This window comes from Strix uralensis, chromosome 1, assembly GCF_047716275.1.
Source record: "Strix uralensis isolate ZFMK-TIS-50842 chromosome 1, bStrUra1, whole genome shotgun sequence".
Taxonomy (NCBI): Eukaryota; Metazoa; Chordata; class Aves; order Strigiformes; family Strigidae; genus Strix; species Strix uralensis.
In genome coordinates, this window is record NC_133972.1 from 3,898,136 (window position 1) to 3,925,960 (window position 27,825).

Sequence of the window (27,825 nt, forward strand, 5' to 3'; positions counted from 1 at the left end):
CCCGCGGGGGGGGCGGAGCTGCCGAGCCGTACCGAGCCGTGCCGGCCCGGCATGGCTTCCCGGGAGCGGCTCTACGAGCTCTGGATGCTCTACTTCGCCAAGGTGAGGTGGGCACCGGAGACCCCCCCCGCTTCATCCCGGGGTGCGGGGGGGGGGGGGCAGCACCCCTTTACCCCCATCACCTCCCCTGCCTGCATCCCCCCCCCCCCGGCGCTGGGGGCTCTGCCCGCACCCCCCTGCCTGCACCTCCTGCCCGAGGCGGGGGGGGGGGGCTGCACTACCTCGGGACCCCCCACCTGGGGGGCACCGCGTTCCCCCCCCCGCACCCCATTGCTACATCCCGTGACCCCCCTTCCGTGCGCCCCAACTGGGGGGCACCGCATCCCCACCCCCCCCACCCCACTGCCGCATGCTGGGGGCCGCGACACCACCCCCCTCACCCCCCCCCCCCCCACCTCGTGGGACCTCCTTGTGGGGCACCTCACCCCCCCCCCCGGGACCCCCTGTCATAGCCCGGCGGTCCACGCTCCCCCCCAGGGTCACCGCACCCCCAAGTCCGCGACACCTCCGTGCCCCCCCCCCCCCTCGGGGGGGCACCGCGGCCCCCCTGGACCCAACGGCCGCACCTCGAGATACGCGACCCCCCCCCCCCCCTCTGGGAAGCTCCGTATCCCCCTGGAGCCCCCCGCCGCATCGCGCCCCCCTTCCCACCCCTCCTGGGGGGGCCGGGGGGGTCCACACCCGCCTTATACTCAGCCGGTAGCGTTGGGGGGGGGGTGTCCGTGCCACCCCCCCACCCCCCCGGGTCCCTGCGCCCCCGCCCGGCAGCAGGTGCAGCCGCGGTGACATTGGAGCAGCGTCGGGGGGGACGGGGACGTGGGGGGGGGGGGGGGGTGTCCTGCTCCGGGGGACCCCCCAGCCCCCCCTTGGCACCGCCACCTCTGCCCTTGCGTCGTATTTCCCCAGTGGGGGGTCCCCGGCCGGCAGCGTGCGGGGACCCCCCCATCCCACCCCCAAGAGCCCCTCACGCTTCGTTTTCTCATTAATTGTCCCCACTCGCAGGCTGGGGGGGCGGGGGAGATCCTGGAGGACAGCAGACCCCCCCCCCCACCATGTCACCCCCGGCTGCTGTGCCCTGGGGTTGGGGTGACCAGCTGGGGTTTTGGGGTGAGGGGCGATATTTCTACCCCCAAACCCTGCGGTGTCCCCAGCACGGGACCGGGGACACCAGGAGGGACGGGGACCCCGGTCCCAGCTGGGGAGGGGGACAGCCGTTGTGTCTGTCACCTCGTCCGGCCCCGTGACGTCCCCTGGGACCCACCAGCTCTCCTGCACCCCAAAACAAAGCCACCCCCCCCCCCGCCTCTTTATCAGTCCTGGAAAAAGGGGTTGAAGCGCCTTCAGGGTCCCCTTGAGGATGGACGCTGCCACCGCGAATGGCCCCGGGTCCGTTTTGGCCGTGGTTGAAGGGGACAAGTGCCATGCCGGGGTGGTGGCCGTGGTTGTAGGGGACACGTCTCATGTCGTGGTGGTGGCCGTGGTTGTAGGGGACACGTGCCATGCCGTGGGGATGGCCGTGGTTGTAGGGGACACGTGCCATGCCATGGTTGTAGGGGACACGTGCCATGCCGTGGGGGTGGCCGTGGTTGTAGGGGACACGTCTCATGCAGTGGTGGTGGCCGTGGTTGTAGGGGACAAGTGCCATGCCGTGGTTGTAGGGGACACGTGCCATGCCGTAGGGGTGGCCGTGGTTGTAGGGGACATGTGTCACGCTCTTGGGGTATACATGCTCGTCCAGGGGACGTGCCACGCCATAGGGTGTGCGTGGAGACGCCAGACACACCACTGGGGAACAGGAACAGGTGCTGCACCATCAGGTGTGCGTGGCGGTGTGGGGACAACACCGTCAGGGTGTGCGTGCTCGACAGGGACACGCGTCGTGCCGTCACAGTCATACGTGTACATGTGCCACACGTTTGTGGTGGTCACACTCGCACAGGGACACCCACTGCGCCATTGGGGTGTATATGGGGACATGTGCCATGCCATCGGGTGTACGTGGTCGTCTGGGGGACATGTCCCACGCTGTCGGGTGTGCACGGTGGTACAGGGGACACATACCACGCCGTCGGGTGTGCGTGGTCGTGTGTGACATGGTGTCGGGTGAGTGTGGTCCTGAGGACACCTGTCACACCGCTGGGCGTGCAAGTTTGCACGGGGACACACACATCGCTGTCGGGGTGTGCACAGTCGCTACAAAGACACGCTCCCTCGGGGACACACGCTGCGCCAGCCGGCTGTGCGCTCCCCCTCGGGGACACATGCCACGCCGTCAGGTGTGCGTGGTCATGTGTGACATGGTGTTGGGTGTGCGTGGTCATACGGGGGACACGTGCCACGCCGTTGGGTGTGCGTGGTTGTGTGTGACATGGTGTCGGGTGTGTGTGGTCATATGGGGGACACGTGCCACGCCGTCGGGTGTGTGTGGTCATAGAGGGGACACGTGCCACGCCGTCGGGTGTGCGTGGTCGTGTGTGACACGGTGTCGGGTGTGCGTGGTCATACGGGGGACACGTGCCACGCCGTCGCGGGTGTGCGCCCTTCACGGTGAGCACGCCACGTTGTCGGGGTGTGCCCGCTCGCTGTGCCACACCGCCAAGGTGGCCGTGCCACCTCTGAGAGACACCGGGGCCAAGGCAGGAACTCGGTGTCACCTCCCCAGCCGTGTCACGCTGCAAGACCACACTGGCCTTCCCCGCGGTGACGTCCCCAAGCGCCCGGCGAGGACGAGGCTGCCGGGACACGTCCCTGGCCCACACCAACCTTTTACCGTCCCGCTACCGGGCTTGTTTCGAGGCTTGAACTCGGCGCAGCGGGTGATGGCACTGGTCTGAGTGTCACCTTGGTGCCGCTGTCCCCTGTCCTTGTCCCCCTCCCTGGCTGGTGACATCAGACAAGGACCACGCGCCGGCAGCGGATGTGTTATCTCTGGTGGCTTTAAAACAGGGCAGGGCTCACATCCCCACGCTGGCAGGGGACAGGGATGTCCCCGGGGGTGGCCGTGCCACGGCGTGGATGGCGCTGGCCCCCTTGTCCCAACGCCAGCCGGGGGGCTGACAGGGTGGCAGAGACCCCACCACCGGGCCTGTTGGCGGTCCCCCACGGGACTCAGCAGCAGGGGTGGCTTTGCCACAACGTCACTTTTTTGGGGGGGTTCCGGAGCTGTCAGCGGGGCGGGGGGACGGAGGTGCCGGCACGACGTTCCCAGGTGGCCCCGCGCCAGCCGAGCCCAGAAGCCACCCAACAGGCTCTGCCAGCCTGGGACAGGCAGCGGCGGGGGTGGCCGCCAGCCCGGTGACACCACGCCGGGATGGGACACCGGCTCCGGGTGGGTTGCGAGGGGACATATTGGTGTGGGGCTGGGGGGGGCGCGGGGGAAGAAAGGATGCTGAGAACTGACAAACTCATCACACCGTGGCTCTGACTGCGCCAGCGGGATTTGGGGGATGTTTCGGGCACGACCCGGTTCCCTGTGGCATTGTCACCTCGGCTGCGTCCCTGGCGCACCCCAGAGCCGTTGGGTGGGTGCGTGGGGCTGGGGGGCAACAACCAGCAGCACCCCCACCCCCACCCCCCCCCGTACCCCAAAACGGTGCCGGGCGCGGTGGGAGGAAGCGCCGTTGGGGTGGCGGGTGACTTGGCATTTCCTGATGCTACGGTGGTTTTTTTTGGGGTTGGTTTTTTTTTTTTTTTTTAATTTTTTATTTTTTTTTGGTCGCTTTGCACAAGAGCGAAGCGAGGCGGCAGTGTGAAAAGTGGGGGGGGACATAAAATAACAACACACACACCCCACCCCACCCCACCCCCCCCCCGCAAGGTCCCGTCCTGGCTGTGCCGTGCAGCGGGGTCATGGAGGGCCGCGGTCACCCTGCCGGCCAGGTAACGGGGGGTCTGGGGAGGGGGGGGGGACATGGGGGGACACCCCCCTCCCGGCTCACCCCTCCGGATGCTGGCGGTTGAGCTGCACCCGGCAGTAAATAGGGGGGGAGGCGGGTTTTGGGGGGGAAATGGGTGATGTGGGGGAAGCGGTGGCTGGGGGGGGGGAGTTTAGGGGGTGCTGGGGGGGTGGATTTCGGGGGGATGCTGTTGGGAAGGGCGTGAGGTCCCTGTGGGGTCCCCTCCATCGCGGCAGTGCTGTGGGTGCCTGAGGGGGTGACTGGGCCCCCTCCTGTCCCCGGAGTGTGGGGGGGCTGGGTCCCTGTGGGGAGCAGGATGTCCCCCCTTGGGGGGGCTGCGGACACCCCAGGGGGCTGCACTGGGGTGCTGGGGGACACGGGTCACCCCAAGGGGCTTCATTGGGGTGCTGGGGGACAGGGTCACCCCAGGGTGCTGCACTGGGGGACACGGGTCACCCCAGGGTGCAGCATTGGGGTGCTGGGGGACACGGGTCACCCCAGGGGGCTGCATTGGGGTGCTGGGGGACACGGGTCACCCCAGGGGGCTGCATTGGGGTGCACAGGGCCGTGGGTGACCCCAAGGTGTGATGGAGGGGGGGGGCACGGCCCCGGGGCGCGGTGGCCGCAGGGGTGAGTCACAATGGCTGTTGCACAACCGCTGGGCTGGGGGTTGTGTCAGGCGGTGCTGGCTGCCTGCACCCAGCTCGGCCTGCTGATTGGCTGGCAGCCGCCTGTAGGGGCAGGTGCCCTGGGTGCTGATTGGCTGGCAGCCGCCTGTAGGGGCAGGTGCTCTGGGTGCTGATTGGCTGGCAGCCGCCTGTAGGGGCAGGTGCCCTGGGTGCTGATTGGCTGGCAGGTCCCAGGGCTGAGTTAGTCTGTGCAGGTGATTGGTCGGCTGTTGTCTTTAAGGTTCAGCAGCTCTTGCTGCTGATTGGTTGGTATTTGTCTATAGGAGCAGGTGCCCTGGGTGCTGATTGGTCAGCGGTTCCACAGGTTGCGGTGCTCTGCGTGCTGATTGGTCGGCGGTTCCACAGGTTGCGCTGCTCTGCGTGCTGATTGGTCGGCGGTTCCACAGGTTGCGGTGCTCTGCGTGCTGATTGGTCGGCGGTTCCACAGGTTGCGGTGCTCTGCGTGCTGATTGGTCAGCGGTTCCACAGGTTGCGCTGCTCTGCGTGCTGATTGGTCGGCGGTTCCACAGGTTGCGCTGCTCTGCGTGCTGATTGGTCGGCGGTTCCACAGGTTGCGCTGCTCTGCGTGCTGATTGGTCGGCGGTTCCACAGGTTGCGCTGCTCTGCGTGCTGATTGGTCGGCGGTTCCACAGGTTGCGCTGCTCTGCGTGCTGATTGGTCGGCGGTTCCACAGGTTGCGCTGCTCTGCGTGCTGATTGGTCGGCGGTTCCACAGGTTGCGCTGCTCTGCGTGCTGATTGGTCGGCGGTTCCACAGGTTGCGCTGCTCTGCGTGCTGATTGGTCGGCGGTTCCACAGGTTGCGCTGCTCTGCGTGCTGATTGGTCGGCGGTTCCACAGGTTGCGCTGCTCTGCGTGCTGATTGGTCGGCGGTTCCACAGGTTGCGCTGCTCTGCGTGCTGATTGGTCGGCGGTTCCACAGGTTGCGCTGCTCTGCGTGCTGATTGGTCGGCAGCTCCCCAGGTTGCGCTGCTCTGATCACCCATTGGCCAGAGGCTCCCCAGGGTGTGCTCACACCCCCGGTGCCAATTGATTGGTGGCTCAGGGGGATGGGGGGGGGGGGGGGGAGGGGGCGGGGCTTGACTGCTCTGGCTGCTGGTTGGCTGATACCCCCGGGGTGGTGGTGACGGTGGGATCTGATTGGCCGTTGGCTCCAGCTCCCTCCTCACCCTTGCAGAAGGACCTCTCCTACCTGCAGCAGTGGCTGGAAGCCTTCGTCATGAACTTCGAGAAGATCATCGCCCTGCCCTCGCTGGAGCCCAGGAGGTGAGGACGCCCTGGCACCCTTGGGTGCTGCGAGGGTGACACCCCGCGGAGCCGGAGGGTGACGACACCCACAGCTAAATTCGGGGGTTGTGGTGGCAGCCACTCATCCGCTCCCAGTGGGTTGAAACCATCCGGTCTGAAGCTCGACGGGGGGGTCTGGCGGGGGTTGCAGGGGGGGCGTGGGGGGGCGTCGCATCCTGCCACCCCTGTTTTCCCCACCGCAGGCCAGAGGAGTCGGTGTCGGAGATCCCGGTGCTGCCGCAGGAGGTGCTGCAGGTGCTGAGCCAGCGGCTGGGGCAGTGCGTGGCCCAGGTCCCGCGGGAGGAGGGCGGCGGGGCCAGCCTTGGGCAGGCCCTGCTCCTCCTCAAGTTCTTCATCATCATCTGCAGGTGGGTGCGCCCCCCCACCCCGGGGGGGGGCACCGGCTTCCCTCCATCGCCCACACCCACGGAGGTTCATGGGTTTGGTCCTCCCGGCGCTACAGCATCAGCCCCAAAAGCATCCCTGGCCCTGAAGCACATCCCCCACCCCCCCCACCAAAGCACAGCATCACCCCCCCCCCCAGTGCATCACCACCCCAAAGCGCATCACCCCACCTGAAGTGCATCACATCACCCCAAAACACAGGATTTATCCCCACCCTGAAGCCCAGCAGCCCCTCCCAAAGCACAACATCACCCTACAAAGGGCATCATTCCCCCCACCCCCCCCCCGCCAAAGTGCATCCCACCCCTCTTGGCCCTTCCCCGAGGGTGGGGGGGGGACCATCCACCTTTATTCCTCCCCCCCTTCCCAGCTGCTGAAGGGGTTCAGCTGATGACGTGCCCTGCCTTGCGCTGGCTGCCACGTCATCATCTCCCCCCCCCCCCCCATGATGCAATAACCCCCCCATAACGCATTAACCCCCCCAATATGTTATTCTCCCCCCACCCTCGCAGGAACCTGGAAAACATCCAAGCAGACAAAACCCCCGGCTTCATCCCGGAGGTGCTGAAGTTGCTGCGGGTCTGTGCGAGCAAGGTGAGTGCGCGAGGAGAACCCCTGCCCCAATATTATTTTTTTTTTGGGGGGGGGGGGGCGCTCAGCCAAAGGAGGATTTTGTGGAGGAGGGGCTTCATCCAGCTCCGGTTTTCTGGCAGCTGAAGGATGAGCGGAGCGGGGTGCAGCTGGAGAGCGGGATGCTTTACGCCCTGCATCTCTGCGAGTGCCTCTTCGACCCCTACCAGACCTGGCGGCGGCAGCTGAGCGGGTGAGCGGGGACCCCCCCACCCCAAAAACCCCCCCACCCCACTCCTTCCCCCACCCTTCACCCATCTGTTTCCAGGGAAGTCGTCAGCGCAAAGGAGAAGAGTAAATACAAGTTCGCCCCGGCCCCTTTGCCCCCCGAGTTTGGCACCTTCTTCCAAGGTAAAGTGGGGGGGGCCTGCCCCCCCCCCCCCCCCCATTGCCCACTGCAGCTGGGTTTGGGCTCTGGAGCTCCACACAGCCTGGAGAGCCTACAAAAATCAATGCAAAGGGGATTTTTTTTCTCAGGGAAGCCCCCCCCAAGAAACCCTCCTCCGAGGGAAAGGTGTCGCAAAAAAATCACCTAAAACTCCCAACGCAGCCAACCGCCCGTAAATCCCCAAACTGAACCCTATTTTTAAACTCTGGGGTTTTTAAGACAAAAATACCTCCCCCAGTGCAACCAGAGCTGCACAAAATCCGAGCATCCTCATCCCCTCCATCATTAACAGCGTCCAGTGCCCGTACGGGCTGGCTTTTGGGGTAGAAATGGAATTTTTGGGGTGGATTTGGGTAGAAAAGGAATTTTTTTCCCTATTTTTTTTTTATTATTTTTTTGCTGCTTACTCCCTGAAGTAAATCTTTCCTTCCTCATCCTTGCAGAGAGTTTCCAAGCCGGAGCACAGCTCCCCGAAACACTCCAGCTCCGGCTTATCCATCTTTTTGGGGCCATCCTCTCCGGATCCAAGGTAGCGTTGGGAAGCGGATGGGGAGGACTTAGGATCATCATCCAAGTGATAAACCCCCAAGTTTGATTTAATCCAAGCAAGATAAACACTGGAATTAAACTGCTTAGTTTTCAAAAGCCTTTAAAAATCATATTTAAAATTCCAGCCTTAAATTCAGTGGGCTTACCTTAAAAAAAATAAATTAAAGAAGGGTTTGAGTTGAAGTTGCTCGTTCACCACTGGTTCAGCTTCTGTGATGGCAGATGAGAATTTCTTGGCTGAATAAATTTGAGCAGAAATAGGTTTTAATTAACGCAGCGCTTAAAAATCAGGATTTAATTAATAGCTCTGAAATTTGCTTTAAATTAATTTGCACGCACCCAGGAGCAGGGTGCAGTGACATGGGTAAAACCTGCAGCGCCGGAGATGTCGGGCTCAGCATTCAGAGCTTCAATAAAGGATTTTCGGTCGCGATAGGCGACATAAAAGCCCGTCTCTCCCCATCATCCCGACAGCCCAACGCCCTGCGGGCCATCACCCCGGCAGCCGTGGAGGTGCTGCTGGGGGTGCTGCAGCGGGGAGGCGGGGGGACCCCTCCGGTGCCCCGGTTGCTGGAGCTGGCGTTACGCGGCGTGGTGGCCGTGGTCCACGTGCTGCACGGCAGCAGTCCCGGCGCTGGCCCCGTGCCGTTGCGTGTCCTCCTGGATGGTTACTTCAGGGTGCTCAATTTGGACCTGCCCGTCGCTTCCTTGGCGCCGGAGGCAGCTGGTGGCCTCATCGCTCTCCGTGTGCTTATGCTGGGTAGGTGGCTGGGGACGGGGAGGGGGGTGGGGACGTGGGATGGGTGCTGAGCCATCCCCGCTTCACCACAGATGCAATCCCAGCCATGTTGAGCTGCGAGGACCGCCCAGTCCTCCAAGCCGTCTTTCTCAGCAACAACTGCTTCGAGCACATCATCCGTCTCCTCCAAAACAGCAAGGTACCGGGGTGACCATGTTGGTGTCCCCGCTTGGTGACACCAGCGTTGGCCACCCTCATCGCCATCCTCACCCTTCCTGTCTCTAAGTGATGCCGGGACAGGGTGGCTGCGCCGCAGCAGCATCCGTGGGGTGGGGACCCTCCATAACCCCCTTCCCTCTTCCCCCCACGCTGTACCCGGTGCGGCTCACGCCCACCCCGTGTCCCACAGCTCTACCTGAGCAGCTCGCGGGAGGCAGGTGAAGCCCGGAACAAGGTCCCTGTGTGGCCCCTGAACGGGGATGGACTCCAGCAGGTAAGGTGTAGGGTCACCCCATAACCAAACTGCTGGGTGTGGTGGGCCGTGGCCCCTCAACCCCAGGACTCAGCAGACCCACCACCCCTATGTCCCTCTAGGTCTTCGACAGCAGCTCTGACGCCATCGCGGTTCACGCCGTCGGGGTGCTCACCGCCATCATGAGCAACTCGCCCTCGGCCAAGGTGGGCAGCAGACCAGAGGCGGGGAGGACACCCCAAAAGCAGATGGGTTTGGGCGTTTTCACACAAGCAGCACATGGTGGGTCTTGGCATGGGGTCCCACGTGCCTGGGTGCTTGCAGGAGGTGTTCAAGGAGCGCATCGGCTACGCCCACCTCTACGAGGTGTTGAGGAGCCAAGGCCAGCCCACCCAACGCCTGCTCCAGGAGCTCCTCAACATGGTGAGTGTGCCCACTTCTCCTGCACGCCAAGGAAAGCCCTCGGCGCTGGCGGTTCATGGTAGATCTCTGCCCCCAGCAGCCCCACTCCTCACCCTTCAGTCCTCTCCACCCTGTTAGTTTCCCATCAGCTTCCTCCCGAGGGGTCCTGAGGCCATCTTTAGCTTGTAGTCATGCTCAACATCGGGGAGTTTTGAGCCCTTTCCGATGTGGTACTGCTTGCTCTGGTACTGCTGGGTGTGGCAGGGATCTCCAAGGTGCTTGATGCGCAGGGATCTCCAAGGTGCTTGATGCGCGAGGGTCTCCAAAACATTTGATACGTGGGGGTCTCCAACATGCTTGATCCATGGGGGTTCCCAAAATGCTTGATAAATGGGGCTCTGCAGGGTACTTTTGATGCACAAGAGTCTTCAAAATGTTTGGTGCATGAGATTTTCTGATACACTTCATGCATGGAGGTCTCCAAAACTCTTGATACATGAGGGTCTCCAAGACTCTTGATGCACAAGTGTCTCTGATACTCTGGATGCATGGGGTTCTCTGCTGCCAGCCCAGGATGGCCAGGGGGAGAATCCATCCACTTCCACGGGGTCAGGGCTGCACCAACCAGCTCTTGTGTTTTGGCAGGCAGTGGAGGGTGACCACAGCTCCTTCCCGGTGCGCCCCATCCGCAACGAGCAACCCCTGCTCATCCTGCTGGCCTGGCTGCCAGCGCTGGCGTGCTGGGAGCTGCAGATCTTCCTCTCGGGCTGGCTGCGGCGGCTCTGCGAAGCCTCCCTGCCCAGCCGCCTCACCTGCGTCAAGGCGGGCATGGTGGGCTGCCTGCTGAGTGCCCTGGCTACTGAGCCGGCGCTACCGGCTGCCTGCTCGGAAAATTTACTGGAGCTGCTGCGGGCGTTGGGCAGCCTCTCCATCCGCCCGAGGGAGCTGCGGCAGCTGCTGCGGCTGCTGCGGCACGAGAGGGGTCGGGGACCGCATCCCTACGCGGCACCCGTCATCCGGGCGCTCTCGGGGATGGCGCGGGTCGAGGGACCCCCCCGGGCACTGCAGTGCTTTGACCTGACACCCGGGATGGCGGGGATCATGGTGCCCACCATCCAGAAGTGGCCTGGCAGCGCCTTCGCCTTCCACGCCTGGTTGTGCCTGAGCGAGGAGGAGCCTGAGCCGCTGGCGAGGCCAAAGAGGAGGCAGCTCTACAGGTGATGCTCAGTGGAGGGACTGGGGGGGCTGAGGTGAAGATGAAGAGGGGCAGCACCACCAACCGCACTGTGCTTCTCCTCTACCAGCTTCTTCACAGCTGGTGGGACGGGCTTTGAGGCGTTCTTCACTGCCGGTGGCGTGCTGGTGGTGGCTGTCTGCACTAAGAAGGACTACATGACGGTGGCGTTGCCGGAGTTTGCCTTCAACGACTCGGCTTGGGTGAGCATCGTGCCCATCCCTGTCCCCGTCAGGGCGGGCAACAAGGACACCAGGATGCCTGACACCCCCTCCTTGTCCCCCCAGCACTGCGTTGACATTGTCCACATCGCCGGCCGTCGGCCCTTCGGCCAGAACATCATCAGCATCTACACCGATGGGCACCTGCGGAAGACAGCGCAGCTCCGCTTCCCCTCCCTCCATGAGGTGGGGATCCCCCTGGCACCCAAACCCCTCCTCACAGCATGAGGCTGGGGGCTGAGCATGACTTCTTCTTCCTTCCAGTCCTTCACCTCCTGCTGCATTGGCTCCGCGGGCCACCGGACCACCACCACTGCTGCCACCACCACCGGCCACCCGCCGACGTCCCACGGGCCGGAGCTGGTCTTCCCCCCGCACCCCACGCTCGGCCGCTCCCAGTCCGTCCCCGCTGCCCTGGGCCCCCACGCTTGGACCCCCACTCAGCCCCCCACAGAGGGGGTGGTGGCCACCACGGCAGCTGGCAGTCAGGACACTGAGTGGGGCAGCCCCACCTCCCTGGAGGGTCACCTCGGCTCCGTGGCCATCTTCTGTGAGGCTCTGCAGCAAGCCCAGGTCAAGGCACTCTTCTGCGCGGGTACGTCAGGGTGGGGCGCGGGGGACGTCCGCAAGGCTGCTGGTGGCAACTGGGGTCTCCTCCACTGTGCTGCAGCTCACCCCAATCCTCTCCCCCCCCAGGACCAAACGTCACATCACCATTTGCGCTGGAAGGTGACTTGGTGGAGCTCAGCAGCAAGCTCTTGCTGTACTACACCCCACAGGTGAGGAGAGCCACCCCCCCCCCAGGACAAGGACAGCACTGGTAGACCCTCTGCTATAAGTGACATCTCCAGGAGCATGAGGATGCTCCCATGGTGCTGTCTTCTAGGCCTGCAGGAACAACATCTGCCTGGACCTCTCTCCCAGCCACGGCTTGGACGGGAGGCTGACGGGGCACAAGGTGGTCAACTGGGACATCAAGGTACACTGGGTGCAGGGTGGTCTGTCCACCCCATGGCGTGGAGGCAGCTGGGTCCCTCCTTAGGTTCAAGGCCAGGGCAGGACCCCCACAGGGTGTCGGATGGCCGTGGTGATTCCCCTGGACCCTACAGAGACTCTGTTGCATGGTATTGGGTCCACCAAGGACCTGCATGACCCATGGGTGCCCTAAGGACCTGTCTGCCCCATAGGTCCTCAGCATCTAGGGTGGGCACCATGGGTGGTGCAGAACAGGTACTTTCTGGGGACCTGTTTTAGGTTTGTGCTGTAGGATGGGTCTGGGCACACCCTGATCTTTGCTAGCTACAGGGCCTGACTCTCCCCGGCTTGAGCAGGCAGCACAAACCGTGGGTGCACATGCAACCTCCTCTTCTACGCTGCCGTCACCACGCAGCACCCAGCAAAGGCTCTCACCTCCCTCCGGCAGGACGTGGTCAACTGCGTGGGTGGGATGGGCGTGCTGCTGCCCCTGCTCGAGCAAGTGGTGTCCAAGAAGGAGGAGCCCGAGGATGAGCAGGAGACCAACGACCTGGTGGGACCGGAGCTAACATCCTCCAGGAACGCCCAGGGCATGCTCATCCCGCTGGGAAAATCCTCAGGTGAGGACCTCAGGGGACATGGAACAGGAGCCATCCTGCTCAGGTGGCTGGAGGTAACCCCGCTGCCGCAGAGGTGCTGCCTGGACCAGGCTGGTGTCTACCACAGGCAGGAGAGGTCTTGCCCGAGGCACCGAGAGTTACGGGATAATGGAGAAACCATTGACATCTTTTAATGTTATGACCCAATGAGTCATAAACAAGCAATTCTGGGAAAATGAGGGTGGCTCCAGCCTGCGTACCTCTGGCTTGCCTTTGTGTGGAGTCTCTGATGTCTTATAGTAGGACTGGGTTCATGCAGGAGCCTTCTCCTGCATAGGTGAAATGGGCTTTCTCCTGATACCCAGCTGCTTATTTCCAAGCTTGGAGCAATGGAGGTTTCCACTTGCGTAAATCTGGGGGAAATAGGAGAACAGGCTGAAAAGTTTGCAGAGAAAAGTTGATGGTGGGGTCTCCAGGATGCCCTTTGCAGGCAGATGAGTCTAGAGAAGAGGAGGCTGAGGGGAGACCTCATGGCCCTCTCCAAGTCCCTGAAAGGAGGGTGCAGAGAGGGGGGATGAGTCTCTTGAGCCAAGGAACCAGCGCCAGGCCAAGAGGGAATGGCCTCAAGCTGCGCCAGGGCAGGGTCAGACTGGCTCTTAGGAAGGATTTCTTTGCAGAAGGGGTTGTTGGGCGTTGGAATGGGCTGTCCAGGGCAGGGGGGGAGTCCCCATCCCTGGAGGGGTTGAAGAGTCGGGTTGACCCAGCGCTGAGGGATCTGGTGGAGTTGGGAACGGTCAGGGGGAGGTTCATGGTTGGGCTGGAGGAGCTTCAAGGGCTTTTCCAACTGAGATGATTCTGTGATTCAGATGCAGGCAGTGCTGTAGGAAGGTGTTCAGGTGGACACAGGACTCACAGCTACCGGTGGGGCGCTGCCCTGTGTCTTGCAGAAAGCAGGCTGGAGAGGAACAGCGTGGCTGCCTTCCTGCTGCTGGTGAAGAACTTCATCCAGAACCACCTGGTGAACCAGGAGAGCCTGGTGCAGTGCCACGGGCCAGCCATCATCGGGGCGCTGCTGCAGAAGGTGTGGGGGGCTACCAAAGGCTCCATCCCGCAGTCCCCAGGGCTGTTCCCTAAGGGGGATGTTGGGGCTGCAAGCTTTCCTCTTGCCATGGCAGGTCTCCAGCCCACTGCTGGACATGAGCACGCTGATGGCCTCGCAGATCCTCATGGAGCAGGTGGCCTCTGAGGGCAGCGGGCTCCTGCTGCACCTTCTCTACCAGCATCTCCTCTTTGACTTCCGCATCTGGAGCAACAGCGACTTTGCTGTCCGCTTAGGTGGGAACTGGGGGTGCTTGGGGATCTTGCCCATCCCAACCCACCTCCGTGGCTATTCACACCTTCTCCCTGCAGGTCACATCCAGTATCTGGCCAATGTCGTCAAGGACCACAAGCAACGCATCCGCAAGAAGTATGGGGTGCAGTACATCCTCGACTCCATCCGGACGTACTACGGGTGAGCTGCCGCTTGTATCCTGGACCCCCTAATGCTGATGTGGTGGTGGGCTTTGCCCCTTGGAGATGCAGTTTGTGGTAGACACCCTTTGCCTGGGGCAGTATCTCCCCTGCAAGCACCTCATGGGGTAAACTTCCAGTGTGGAAGCATGGTGGTGGGTGCAGGACATTCCACTCCCCATGGCCATGCCCCATCCCAAAGCCTCCACCCAGACCTGTGACCAATCAGCCCCAAAATCCATCCCCAGCATCTCACCAGCAGCAACTGAGATCATGATGGCTTCTGCAAGGAGCTGATCCACTTTTCCTGTCTGATCCCATGCGTTTCCACACACCCGTGATGCTGGGGGTGCTCACACCCTGCAGAGACCCAAATGCATGGGGTGGACATGGGCAGAGTTGGCCAGAAGGAATGTCCACACTGGGCTGTCTTGGAGCTCATCAGGCTTCGTGGTGGGATTTGGGATCATGCTGGCAATGGGTGACAAGGGGCAGGAGGGCGGCTGTGCGTGTCCCCAGAGGGAATGCCCATGCACGTCTGTCCATCAGCACCTCCAGGGAGAAGACCACAGCCACTGACGACATCAAAACAGTGCAGACATCCCTCTTCAGCCTGGTGAAGGATTTCTTCTGCAGGAGCTTCTCTGGGGAGGAGATGCAGAGCTTGCTGAGCTACGTGGCCGGGGCACAGGATGAGCAGCAGGTATGGCACCCAGCCACCTGGGTCCCCAAACACCCCAGTGAGCCATGGGCTGGCCCTGTGCTTGGCAGCAGGTGGGGAGAAGTTACTGAGGTCCTGGTAGGGCATGTGGAGGGCAATGGACAACCAACCCCATGTCCTGCAGGTCTGCGGGGCACTGGAGGTGATCCACAGCCTGCTGAAGGGCTCACCTGCCCAGGAGCAGCTCTTCGCCTTCCTCTTTGAGCCAGGCCATGTGGAGGTCCTCTTCTCACTGCTGGTGCAGAAGAAGTTCTCGGATAAAGTGCGGGAGAGGGTCTTCAAGGTAAGGCAGGTCCTTAGCTCCAACCTCTTGCTATCCCCAGCAGCCAGGGGCTTTGCCACAGTGGGATGGGCACGTCTGTCTCTCTCACCAGGTCCTCTACAAGATGCTGAAGTATGAGAAGGTCCCTGAGCGCAGCAAGAACCGCCTGAAGCTGAAGGACATTGGGTACCAGGGGCTCATCGCCTGCCTCAGTGACGTCCCCACCTCCATGCTGCTCTTCCGCTGCCTCTCAGAGCAGGTCCTCGGGGCAGGTACCATGTGCCCTGCCAAAACCTGCCAGACTGGCCCTGGCCACCCATCCCAAACACATGCCACGGGGTCATCACTGGTGGCTTCCCACAAGGCTCAGCTGGTCTTGGGACTGGGGGTCTTTGGTGGCTTTTGGGGACAGAAGGAGGTGTCCCACCACAGTAGTGTCTCTCCTTGTCCATAGACCCTCCCAACTACAAGGACCTAGTGGCCGTGGTTTACCTATCTCACCGGGCTGAGCTGACCATCCGGCTCGATATCTGCCGCAAGGTGAGCAGGGCTGTGGGTGCAAGCGGCTGTGACTGAGTTGTCACCTGAGGGCTGAGCTTCCTGGGCACCCAGCTATGCCTGAAGCCACGGGGATGGTGGTAACACCCCATGCATGGGGCTGCCAGCACATGGACGTACCAGCATGGAGGTGATGCAGCCCCAGCACCCCATGATGGTTATGGAGGATCTGGGGTGCTCAGGACCAAGCATCCTGCCCCTTGGAGGAGCCAATGCCCCAAGAGCCTACCAGGAGCTGGGGCAACATCATCAGGTCTCCCCCCTCGCTTTGTCTTGCAGCTCTTCCACTTGATCTATGCGCAGCAGGACATGGTGAAGCAACTGGCAAGGTTGGCTGGCTGGCAGGACACGCTCACCAAGCTCTACGTCAAGGAGTCCTACGAGTCCCGCCAGCACAGCCTGAGCAACGTGGGCAACGGGGGCTGCCTGGAGCTCCTCCGCCTCTCGGACCCCTCTGGCAAGGAGGGTGTGAGCCCACCGCCGGCCGAGCTGCAGGAGCTGGATGTCTTCCTGCCACTGGGCTACGAGGCCTCAGACCAGGAGCTCTCCGAGGGCTTCTCCGACCACTCCATCTCCCCAAGCGGCCGCACTAAGTCCTTCCACTCATACAACTTCAAGTCTTTCGACTCCTCTGACCGGGCCAGCCGCTCATCCTCCAACCCTGGTGATGGTCCTCCCTTTGATGGTGTCTACCACCCGCTCTCACCCTTCTCCACCTCACCCTTTGACCTCGGGCTTGACCTGGCCAGCACCAGCTCCATCGCCACAGCCGAGAGCGGCACGCAGACCCCCACCAGTGGCCCGGGCACCCCCTCGCCCCTGGAGAGCTTCAAGCCCTTCCCAGGGATGCGAGCACGCAAGAGCTCCAGCCTCTCAAACGTCCTGGATGAGAGCAGCTACCAGGACGCGCTGCCCAGCGACAATGTCTCCAACACCAGCAACCCCCAGGTGAGCCCCAAACCATCGTGCCCGCCACCCTGGGCCACTCTGGACACTGGACCTCTCACCCTTCCTCTCTGTTGACAGCAAACACCTGAGGAGGAGCTGTGCAACCTCTTGACCAACATTGTCTTCTCGGTGACCTGGCGTGGGGTGGAGGGCTGGGACGACGTGGCGTGGAGGGAGCGCGGGCAGGTATTCTCTGTCCTCACCAAGCTGGGGACGGCGTGCGAGCTGGTGCGACCGCCCGATGAGATCAAACGCAGGTGAGTCCTACCCAGGTTCGGGTGGGTGCATCCCAAGGGAGGGCCACCCTACAGAGCCACTTGCTCTCCCACAGCCTCCTGGAGATGATGCTGGAGTCGGCGCTGACAGACCTGAAGGAGTCGGGGCCAGCTGCCCTTCCCGGTCTTACCCACAATGCCCTCAAGCTGCTGCGGCTGCTCCAGGACTTCTTGTTCTCTGAGGGACACAACAACCAGGCCCTGTGGAGTGAGAAGGTGGATGGGCACAAGTGGGGATTCCTGATGCCAAACCCAAGCTCTGAAACCTAATGCTAACCCCTAACCCCTGACGGCAGCCCTAACCCTAAACCCTGCCCCTAACTGCAGCCCTTGAACCTAACCTTAGAAAGTAACCTGTGCCTTAATCCTAAACCATAACTCTAAGCCATAGCCAGTAAATCAAATTCTAACCCTAAACCTTAGCCCTAGCCCTACGCCCTTGCCATAAACCCCAAGTCTAACCCTAAGCCTTAACCCTAACCCTGCGCCTTTGCTCTGAAGCCCAATCCTATGCACTAGCCCTAACCCCTAATTCTAACCCTTAACTCCAATGCTACAACCTTACCATAAACCCAAATCCAATGCTCTAATCCTGTATGCTAAAATCTAACCCTAAACCCTAACTCATAACCTGTATATCTAACCCTAACCCTTGCTGTAAACTCTAACGCTGATCCTAAACCCTAACCCTAAACTTTAACCTTTAACCCTTACTGTAAATCCAATCTCCTAGCCCTAAACCATAACTCTAACTCCTAACCTGTAAATCTAACCGTACCTCCTAAATCCTAATCCTAAACCTTAACTCTGCATCCTTGTCATAAACCCCAACCCTTAACCCCGATCTTAACCCTTAACGCTAACCCTACACCCTTACTGTAAACCGAAATCCCAAACCCTAACCTTAACTCATAACCTGTAATCTAACTGTACCTCCTAAATCCAAATCCCAACCCTTAACCCTACATCCTTGCCGTAAACCTCAACCCTAATGCCAGTCCTATACCCTTGCCCTAGCCCTAACACTAACCCTACAACCTTACTGTAAACCTAACCCTATACACTAACCCTGTATGCTAAGATCTAACCCTAAACCCTATCCCTAACTCATAACCTGTAAATCTAACCCTAACCCTTGCTGTAAACCCTAACCCTGATCCTAAACCCTAACCCTAAACTTTAACCTTTAACCCTATACCCTTACTGTAAATCCAAAATCCTAGCCCTATACCCTAAACCATAACCGTAACTCATAACCATGCCTTCTAAATCCTAATCCTAAATGTTAACCCTATGTCTTTGCCATAAACCTCAGCTCTAACCCCAATCTCCACCCTTAACCCTAACCCTGCAACCTTATTGTAAACCAAAATCCTAGTCCTATACCCTAAACCCTAACCTTAACTCATAATTTATAAATCTAACTGTACCTCTTAAATCCTAATCCTAAACCTTAACCCTACATCCTTGCTGTAAACCTCAACCCTAACCCCAATCCTATACCCTAGTACTAACCCCAGTCCTAACCCTTAACCCCCACCCTACACCCTTACCATAAACCCTTACCCTAAACCCCAACCCATAACCCTCATACCAAACCGTAACTAGTTTGTCGTTAATGTTACGAGTTGGAGCTCTACCCTACCCCTAAACCCTAATCCTAACCCCTGCCCGTAACCCATAACCACGTCAAGCAGAGCCGAGGGTGGCTGGGTGATGGGGACAGACCTGGTGGCTTTGCGCCTGCCTGGCCGGAGAGGTGGTGGGTATGTGGCCAGGTAAGGGGCTTACTGTGCCCCCCCCAGATCTACGAGGGGGTGAGCAGTCTGCTGGACAAGCTGGGCGTCTGGTACCACCTGGCCAACGGCACCTCTGACCTCAAGGAGATGGCCCAGACGGGTCTACGCATCCTCGTAGGCTACATCATGCTGCAGGACCCCCAGGTGGGTCACCCTTTCCTGGGGTGAGACCCCAGCCCGTGGGGCAGGGGCAGGTGGCCCCATCTGATGTCCCATGTCCCCCCTACAGCTGCACTCGCTGGCGTACGTGAAGCTGCACAGCCTGCTGCAGACCGCCTCGGCCCCCAAAAAGGATGAGGCTTGCTACCTGCTGGGCAAGCTAGAGACCCCGCTGCGACGCTCGCTGGATGCCAAGTCAGAGACCTTCTCCTGGTTGGTGCCCATCGTCCGTACGCTCATGGACCAGTGCTATGAGACCCTGCAGCTGCAGCTTTTCCTGCCCTCGCTGCCCCCCACCAATGGCAGCCCCACTTTCTATGAGGACTTCCAGCTCTTCTGCACCACCCCGGAGTGGAGAGCCTTCATCGAGAAGCACGTGGGTGCCGTGGGGCATGGGGTGGCATTGCTGTTGGGGGAACACCTTCCCAGGCTTAGAGATGGGTCCGTGCGGTGGTGGGGTCCCTATGTCACTACCAGGTTGGGACAGCCTTGCAGGGGTGACATCCAGGGCAGGGGTGATGGTTGATGGGCACCAAGTCCTGCAAACACCTCCCTTCTCGTCCTGGTTCTTTCGGTAGGTGCAGCCCACCATGGCCCAGTTTGAGATGGACACCTTCGCCAAGAGCCACGACCACATGTCCAATTTCTGGAACGCCTGCTATGATGCCATGATGAGCAGTTCCCAGCGGCGGGAGCAGGAGAAGGCGGCCAGCCGCAAGATGTTCCAGGTACTGCCTGCTCTTTGCCCCTGGGATGTCACCCTGGGGATGTCCAATACCTACAAGAAAGCTGGAGAGGGACTTTTTACAAGGGCATGTAGTAATAGGATGAAGGATAACGGCTTTAAACTGACAGAGGGGACATTTAGATTAGATAGAAGGAAGAAATTCTCCCCTGTGAGGGTGGTGAGGCCCTGGCACAGGTTGCCCAGAGCAACTGTGGCTGCCCCCTCCCTGGAAGGGTTCAAGGCCAGGTTGGACGGGGCTTTGGGCAACCTGGGCTAGTGGAAGGTGTCCCTGCCCATGGCAGGGGGGTTGGACTAGATGGTCTTTAAGGTCCTTTCCAACCGAAACCATTCTAGAATTATGTGATTCTATGTGCTCTTCGTCCTGGGGACATGCTTCTCACCCCAAGGATGTCATCCAAGGGACATGCTCCTTATCCTGAGGATGTCATCCTGGGGACATGGTCCTCGAGATGTGCACCTCACCCAGGGACATCATCCCAGGGTCATGGGGATGTGCTTGTCACCCCAAGGATATCATCCCAGGGACATGCTCCTCACCTTGGGGACATTAACCCTGGGGATGTGCTTTTCATCCTAGGGAGATCCTCCTCACTCTGGAGACATCATCCTCAGGATGTGCTCCTCATCCTGGAGACATCATTCTGGGGACATGTTCCTCATCCTGGGGACATCATCCCAGGGATGTTCTCATCATCCCAGGGATGTCATCCCAGGGATGTCATTCCAGGGATGTGCTTCTTGCCCTGGGTACATGCTCCTCACCCCAGGGACATCACCCTGGGGACGTGCTCCTCGCTCTGGGGATGCCATCACAGGGACATGCTCCTTGCCCCAGGGACATACTCCTCTTCCTGGGGATGTGCTCTTCATCCCGGGGATGTCATCCTGAGGACATGCTCCTTACTCTGGGGACATTGCCCTCAGGAAGTGCTCCTCATCCTGGGGACATTGTTCAGGGGATGTGCTCCTCATCCCAGGAACATCATCCTAGGAATGTGCTCCTCACCCAGGGACATTGTTCCGGGGATGTGCTCCTCACCACAAGTGCATCATCCTGGGAACATTCTCCTTGCCTTGGGGATGTCCCCCCATAGACATGCTCCTCACCCTGGGGATGTCCCCAAGACCCAGCCCTGCTGTCACTTCACTCTCCTGCTCCCTTGGCAGGAGCTGGTACTGGAACCAGCGGCGAAGCGCTCTAAGGCAGAAAATGCCCGGCACACCAATGTGCTCAAGCAGGCCAACAACCACCATGGCACCGTGCTGAAGCAGTGGCGGTCCCTGTGCCGCCTCCTCACCTCGCCCCGCTCCGCCTGGGCTGACCGGTGAGCCCCCACCTCAGTCCCTGGGGAGGGGTGGCATGGCTGGGGGTCCCCAGGGTGCCTCACCCCTGCCTGCCCCCCAGGAACCCACCGGAGGTTCGCTGGAAGCTGTCGAGTGCTGAGACCTACTCCCGGATGAGGCTGAAGCTGGTGCCCAACCTGAATTTCGACCAACACTTGGAGGCCAGCGCCCTACGGGACAACCTGGGTGAGCTGATGGGAGGGGGGCACCCAGGGGTCCCCCCATGCCGTGGGTGAGGGGCTGTCACCGATTGGATGCACATGGTGGGGTTGAGCTGGGAGCTGTCGTGTTGAGGTTGAGGGGTCGATGGGGGCCCTTCACAGGACTTGTCCCCCGGCTGTGGAGGGGCAGGAGGGCCTGCTGACCCCCTCCTCATTTCAGGAGCTGATCACCTCCACAACCCTGCCGAGTCCCTCCCACTCGCCATGGCCAAGGAGGCCAAGGTGAGTGAGCTGGAGGATGACCAACTGGCCGAGGAAGACCTCCCGGTCCTGGACAACCAGTGAGTGTCCCCATCCCCTGCCATGGCACTGGCTTGCCCAGGCTGGGGGTTTCATCACGGTTTCCTTGCTCCCCTGTGTCACCCAGGGCTGAGCCCAAGGAGCAGAACCAGCGGGAGAAGCTGGTGGTCTCAGAGGACTGTGAGCTCATCACAACAGTGGCCGTTGTCCCTGGCCGTCTGGAGGTGACAACCCAGCACGTCTACTTCTATGATGGCAGCAGTGAGAAGGAGGAGACGGAGGGAGGTAACGGCGTGTGCTCCTTGGGGGGGTCCCCGCAGCAAGGTGGGGTGAGGAACCCATCCCGTCTCTCTCAGAAGCCCATCACATTGGGTGCTGGTTGTTTTGGGGGTGGGCTCCTCCCAGCCCCAGAGTGATGCTGGCCCCCATCCCTGCCTCGGGAATGGGAGTCCAGGTGGATGATGACACCCACGGGGCTCTGTGCCCCCCCCCCCCCCAATCTTGTCAGGGATCGGCTATGACTTCAAGCGCCCCTTGTCCCACCTGCGTGAGGTCCACCTGCGCCGCTACAACCTGCGCCGCTCTGCGCTTGAGCTCTTCTTCATTGACCAGGCCAACTACTTCCTCAACTTCAAAAAAAAGGTGGTGGCACCCTTCCCACCCCACCCCAAACCCCTCCCGAGGCCACGGCACTGCCCAGTCTCCGGCCACTCCACGTCCTCCCCCCCTATCCTCCCAGGTGAGGAACAAGGTGTACTCCTGCATCCTTGGCCTGCGTCCTCCTGGCCAGATCTACTTCGGCAGCCGGTCACCCCAAGAGCTGCTGAAAGCCTCAGGACTCACCCAGGTACCAGCCTCACCTTGCCCAGCCCCACCCCATATCTCGCCTTCCCAGATGGCAAAGGGGAGGGTGCCAGCGTGGGATGGGGATGGCCATGGGTTGGGAATGACCGTGGGACCGGGGATGGCTGTGGGATGGCGATGACCATGGGACCAGGGACGGCTGTGGGATGGGGATGGCCATGGGACCCAAGATGGCTATGGGACCAGGGATGACTGCAGGATGGGGATGGCCATGGGACCAAGGATGGCCATGGGACCAAGGATGGCCATGGGACCAGGGATGGCCATGGGGTTGGAACAGCCATGGGACTGGGGATGGCCATGGGACCAGGGATGGGCTTAAACCAGGGGTGGCCATGGAACCAGGGATGGCCACGGCATGGGGTGACCGTGGGACTGGGGATGGCCATAGGATGGGAATGGCCATGGGACCAGAGGTGGTCGTGGTGGGATGGGGATGACCGTGGGACCAGGGATTGCTGTGGTAGCAGGGATGGTCTGGGACCAGGGATGGCCATGGGATGGGCACAGCCATGGGGTGGGGGCGGTCTGCCCCACCTCCTGCCCCCCCCAGCCCCTATCAGCCACCCTCCCTTCGCTCCAGAAATGGGTCTTGCGGGAGATCTCCAACTTCGAGTACCTCATGCAGCTGAACACCATTGCGGGGCGCACCTACAATGACCTCTCCCAGTACCCTGTGGTGAGCCCTGGTCCCCCCCTCCATCCCCGCAGTGAGCTCGTGCTCCCCCCAGCCTCACCCACCTTCTGCCCCCACCCAGTTCCCCTGGATCCTGCGGGATTATGTCTCGGAGACCCTTGACCTCACTGACCCAGCCGTGTTTCGGGACCTGTCCAAGCCCATCGGGGTGGCCAACGAGCGGCACGCCCGGGATGTGAAGGAGAAGTGAGTACCCCAAAAATGAGGGACAGGGGATGCGGGGAGTGCCTGGCTGGCTTCCAGTGGACCCCCCCCTCCCAACCTCGCCCCCAGATACGAGAGCTTTGAGGACCCCACGGGCACCGTGGACAAGTTCCACTACGGCACGCACTACTCCAACGCGGCAGGCGTCATGCACTACCTGATCCGCACCGAGCCCTTCACCACCCTCCACATCCAGCTGCAGAGCGGCAGGTGGGTGCCCAGCGGGTGCACCCCAGGGAGGGGACATCAGGGGGGGACAAACGGGCTCCAACCAGGTGTCCTGTGCCACCAGGTTTGACTGCTCGGACCGGCAGTTCCACTCCGTGCCAGCAGCGTGGCAAGCCCGCATGGAGAACCCCGTGGACGTCAAGGAGCTCATCCCTGAGTTCTTCTACTTCCCCGAGTTCCTGGAGAACCAGAATGGTAAGGGGCACCCGTCATCCCCACCACAGGGACAGCACCCGTGGCAGCACGGCATGTCCCTCACCCCCTGCCTGCGCTGCCTGCAGGCTTCGACCTGGGCTGCCTGCAGCTCTCCAATGAGAAGGTGGGCGACGTGGTGCTGCCCCGGTGGGCACGTTCCCGCGAGGACTTCATCTACCAGCACCGCAAAGCCCTGGTGAGATGGTGGAGCTCACCCCGACCTCTCCTCAGCTCCCACCCCTGGGGGCGTTGTTACAGGGTGGGGGTGGGCATTGCCAGCCCACCCTAACGCCCCATCCTTGGACAGGAGTCAGAGTATGTCTCAGCCCACCTCCATGAGTGGATCGACCTCATTTTCGGGTACAAGCAGCGAGGCCCTGCCGCCGTGGAGGCCCTCAATGTCTTCTACTATTGCACCTATGAGGGTGAGCTGTGGGGCAGGGAGGTGGGGGGGCACCTGCCAGGTGGCCCTCCATGACCACCCCCATCCCCAGGAGCCGTTGACCTGGACGCCATCGCTGATGAGACACAGAGGAAGGCTCTGGAGGGCATCATCAGCAACTTTGGGCAGACGCCCTGCCAGCTGCTCAAGGTAGCTCATAGCCCCACCCCAAAAAAATAGCCCCTTTCAAGGGGCCACCCCCCTTCTCAGGGGTTCCCTCACCCCCCCAGGAACCCCATCCTGCGCGGCTGTCAGCGGAGAGCGCTGCCCGGAGGCTGGCCCGCCTTGACACCCGCTCACCCAACGTCTTTGAGAACCTGGACCAGCTCAAGTCCTTCTTTGTGGAGGTGAGGGCAACCCCAGGGGGGTCCCTGGCCAGGACTGGGGGTGGTGATGGTGCCCAGGAGGGTACCCACCAGTTGCTGTCTCCCCGCAGGGCATCAGCGATGGGGTGGCGCTGGTGCAAGCCGTGGTCCCCAAGAACCAGGCGCATTCCTTCATCACTCAGGGATCACCCGATGTCCTGGTGAGTGGAAGGAAACTGAGGCATGGGTGCGTGCTGCTAGCCCAGGGCGACCAGGACCACACCCCAGGAGGGCTCCAGTGGTGGGAGCCATGTCACCTGCATCTCCATCTCTGCCCAGGTCACCGTGAGTGCCAACGGCTTGCTGGGGACCCATAACTGGTTGCCCTACGACAAGAACATCTCCAACTACTTCAGCTTCACCAAAGACCCCACCGTCTCCAACACAAAGTGAGTTGGGCACATGGACCCCAGGGAAGGTCCCCGGAGGTGCCACCAGCCCACCCGTGGCTCTGCCACCACCCCATGTCCCTCCCCACCAGGACCCAGCGCTTCCTGCAGGGCCCCTTCGCCCCCGGTGCAGACCTCTGCTCCCGGACGCTGGCTGTGTCCCCCGATGGGAAGCTGCTCTTCAGCGGGGGACACTGGGACAACAGCCTCCGTGTCACCTCGCTGGCCAAAGGGAAGGTCGTTGGGCACATCACCCGGCACATAGGTACATCCTCCAACAATGATGAAGGTCCAATGGTGCCCCGATAGGTTTGTAGGGCCATGGGGGGATGCAGGGGACACATGGGAGACGTCCCCTGCCCGCTCATCTTCTGCGGACAGTCCAGGCTCCATCCCAGAACCAGGGTGGGGTTAGGATTAGCAGCATCTCCACACCCCAAAACACATCTTGGTGCCATCCTATGGGGTTGGGGTGCTGAGCGTGATGGTACAGGACCTCATGGTTTCCCTCTGGGTGTCACAGATGTTGTCACCTGCCTGGCGCTTGACCTCTGCGGCATCTACCTCATTTCTGGGTCCCGGGACACCACCTGCATGGTGTGGCAGGTCCTACAGCAGGTAGGGGGTTGACCCTTACCCCACGCTCCAGCCAGGACAAGCTCATGGTGGGCGCTGCCACCAGGTCACTGAGATCCCCGTGTCCCCAACTCCAGGGTGGGTTTTCCAGCGGCTTGGCTCCCAAACCCGTCCAGGTCCTGTACGGCCACGACGCCGAGGTGACGTGCGTGGCCATCAGCACCGAGCTGGACATGGCGGTGTCGGGGTCCAAGGTGAGTTGGGGTGGCAGGGTGGGCGGCGGGGTGGGCAGTGCCACCGTCATCACCCTGCATCCCCTTCCTCCTGTAGGATGGCACCATCATCACCCACACCATCCGCCGGGGTCTCTTCATCCGGTCCCTGCGGCCACCCGGCGAGAGCTCGCCACCCGCCATCCTCTCCCACCTGGCCGTGGGGCCGGAGGGGCAGGTGGTCGCCCAAACCACGGTGGGTCAACGAGCCTGCTTGAAGGTATGGCCAGGCGTGTCCCCGTGTCGTCCTCCTCGTCGCTGTCAGCGCGTGTGTTGCCCCCTCTTCCCTCTGTCTTGCAGGACAGGTTTGCGCTGCACCTCTACTCGGTGAACGGGAAGCACCTCTCCTCCGTCCCGCTGGACGAGGAGGTGACGGCCATGTGCTTGACGGAGGACTTCGTGGTGCTGGGGACTATGCAGTGTGGGCTGGAGATCCGTGACCTCCAGAGGTGAGGGCTACCACCCACCTCGTCCCACCCCAACCACCCCCTTGGGGTGCCCAGGGTGGCTCAAGGGGTCCCCTCCCACTGCTCGTCTCCTCCCAGCCTCAGGGCGGCCGTGCCCCCCGTGCCCATGCGGGTGCCCGTCCACAGCGTGTCCATCACCAAGGAGAAGAGTCACATCTTGGTGGGGTTGGAGGATGGCAAGCTCATCGTGGTGGGGGCCGGGCAGCCCTCTGAGGTGAGCGTGGACCCCCACCTCAGGTTGGGGGGGTGCTGGGAGGGGTTGTGCCTCAGTGTCCTCTGGGCTGGGGACCTCTCCCTGTCCTCCTTGCTCTGGGGAGCTGGTGGGGGAAGAGGTGGCGGAGATAAGGGGAAGGGGATGGAAGTGGGGATGAAGATGGGAATGGAGGTGGGTGGTGATGAGGAACGGGTTGGAGAAGGGATGGGAATAGGGATTTGGAAGGGGAAGGGGAGGAGTGTGGGTGGAGCAAAGGACGGGGTTGAGAAGGGGATGTGTGATGGGGAAGGGGCTGGAGGTGATGGGTGTTTGGAAGAGGAGGGGGATGAAGATGGGAGTGGAGAAGCAGATGGACGTTTGGGAGGTGATGGGGGTGGAGAAGGGGGTCAGGATGGGGATGGAGAGGGGGATGAAGGTGGGAGTGGAGAAGGGGATGGGTATTTGGGACGTGATGGGGATGGACATTTGGGAGGTGATGGGTGGAGAAGGGGAGGAGGATGGGGATGATGGAGAAGGGAATGAGGATGGGGGTGGAGAAGGAGATGGACATTTGGGAGGTGATGGGGATGAAGAAGGGGATGAGGGTGGGGATGAGGGAGGGGATGAAGAAGAGGATGGTCATTTGGGAGGTGATGGGGATGAAGAAGGATGAGGATGGGGATGAAGAAGAGGGTGGACATTTGGGAGGTGATGGGGATGAAGGAGGATGGGGATGAAGAAGGATGAGGATGGGGATGGAGAAGAGGATGGACATTTGGGAGGTGATGGGGTGGAGAAAGGGGTGAGGATGGGGATGAAGAAGGGAAGGGGGATGGAGCCTCCTTTGGAAGGGCGTGAGGAAGGGGATGGGGGTAGCTCAAGGGGCTGGGGAGGGGTGAGGGGCTGTAGAGGACAGGGACAGGGGCGTCGGGTGGGTGCTGACCCCCATCCTGCAGGTGCGGCCGGGCCACTTCCACCGGCGGCTGTGGCGCTCCACGCGCCGCATCTCCCAGGTCTCGGCCGGCGAGACAGAGTACAACCCCGCCGAGGGCAAGTCCTAGACGGCACCCCCCCACCTCCCACCACTGCCCCCCCGGGGAGACCGGGGGGACCCCTGTGCCCCCCAAAGCTGGGGGGGGGTGTGGGGAGCGGAGAGCCCTGTGCTGCCCGCTCAGCCCATCGCCCGTGGCCTTATCCAGCCCCCCGGGGGGGGGGGGGGTGCAGCATTGCCACCCCCCACCCCGATTTTAGGGGGACGCGTCCCCCTGTCCTGCGGAGGGACGGGGGAGAGGAGGAGGCGGGGGCCCCTCGCTGGGTAGGGGGGTGCCATGTCCCCCCCCGCCGTGCCCGCTGGCCAGGAGCCGGCTGGTGTGTCCCCCCTCCCCGCATTTTTTTTTTTTTTTCTATCCGTTTATAGATCTTTTACAGAAAAAAAATACTAATATATCTATGGGAAATAAAGGTGTGCAGTCTGCCCCGCGCCGCGGGGGGGGTGACACCCCCTCTCCAGTGGCCCCACTATGGCAGGACCTGGCCAGCCTGGGCCACACGTGTCACGAGTTGGGGGGGGCTCAGAGGCTGTGTACCCATGTGTCGTGAGCAT

The 27,825-nt window shown here is 61.7% G+C and overlaps 1 protein-coding gene across 1 annotated transcript; it reads left to right on the forward strand.

Moving 5' to 3' along the window:
* The first annotated feature begins 34 nt into the window (after window positions 1–34).
* NBEAL2 (neurobeachin like 2) lies at window positions 35–27,683 on the forward strand. The gene is made up of 55 exons (XM_074869869.1): window positions 35–102; window positions 5,820–5,908; window positions 6,133–6,297; window positions 6,847–6,928; window positions 7,048–7,157; window positions 7,233–7,315; window positions 7,796–7,881; window positions 8,376–8,661; window positions 8,733–8,839; window positions 9,050–9,133; window positions 9,235–9,318; window positions 9,437–9,535; window positions 10,160–10,731; window positions 10,819–10,951; window positions 11,036–11,155; window positions 11,234–11,564; window positions 11,666–11,748; window positions 11,856–11,948; window positions 12,393–12,564; window positions 13,491–13,624; window positions 13,719–13,878; window positions 13,954–14,056; window positions 14,605–14,758; window positions 14,901–15,059; window positions 15,151–15,310; window positions 15,493–15,578; window positions 15,876–16,544; window positions 16,623–16,801; window positions 16,876–17,035; window positions 18,625–18,762; window positions 18,848–19,153; window positions 19,356–19,505; window positions 20,693–20,850; window positions 20,931–21,055; window positions 21,251–21,371; window positions 21,458–21,615; window positions 21,839–21,972; window positions 22,070–22,177; window positions 22,778–22,873; window positions 22,953–23,077; window positions 23,165–23,305; window positions 23,388–23,518; window positions 23,605–23,714; window positions 23,826–23,943; window positions 24,013–24,110; window positions 24,191–24,307; window positions 24,397–24,486; window positions 24,605–24,714; window positions 24,807–24,979; window positions 25,238–25,332; window positions 25,428–25,544; window positions 25,621–25,782; window positions 25,863–26,011; window positions 26,108–26,243; window positions 27,179–27,683. Exons 1-55 carry the CDS (start codon window positions 52–54, stop codon window positions 27,281–27,283), a joined length of 8,265 nt encoding a protein of 2,754 aa, XP_074725970.1. The 5' UTR covers window positions 35–51; the 3' UTR covers window positions 27,284–27,683.
* Window positions 27,684–27,825: the final 142 nt, after the last annotated feature.

Coding starts and splice junctions, on each gene's coding strand:
- NBEAL2 (XM_074869869.1), top strand. CDS start 52: ATGGCTTCCCGGGAGCGGCTCTACGAGCTCTGGATGCTCTACTTCGCC. Junction 18,763..18,847: donor TCATGCTGCAGGACCCCCAG/GTGGGTCACCCT, acceptor TCCCCCCTACAG/CTGCACTCGCTGGCGTACGT. Junction 23,944..24,012: donor CTACTATTGCACCTATGAGG/GTGAGCTGTGGG, acceptor CCCCATCCCCAG/GAGCCGTTGACCTGGACGCC.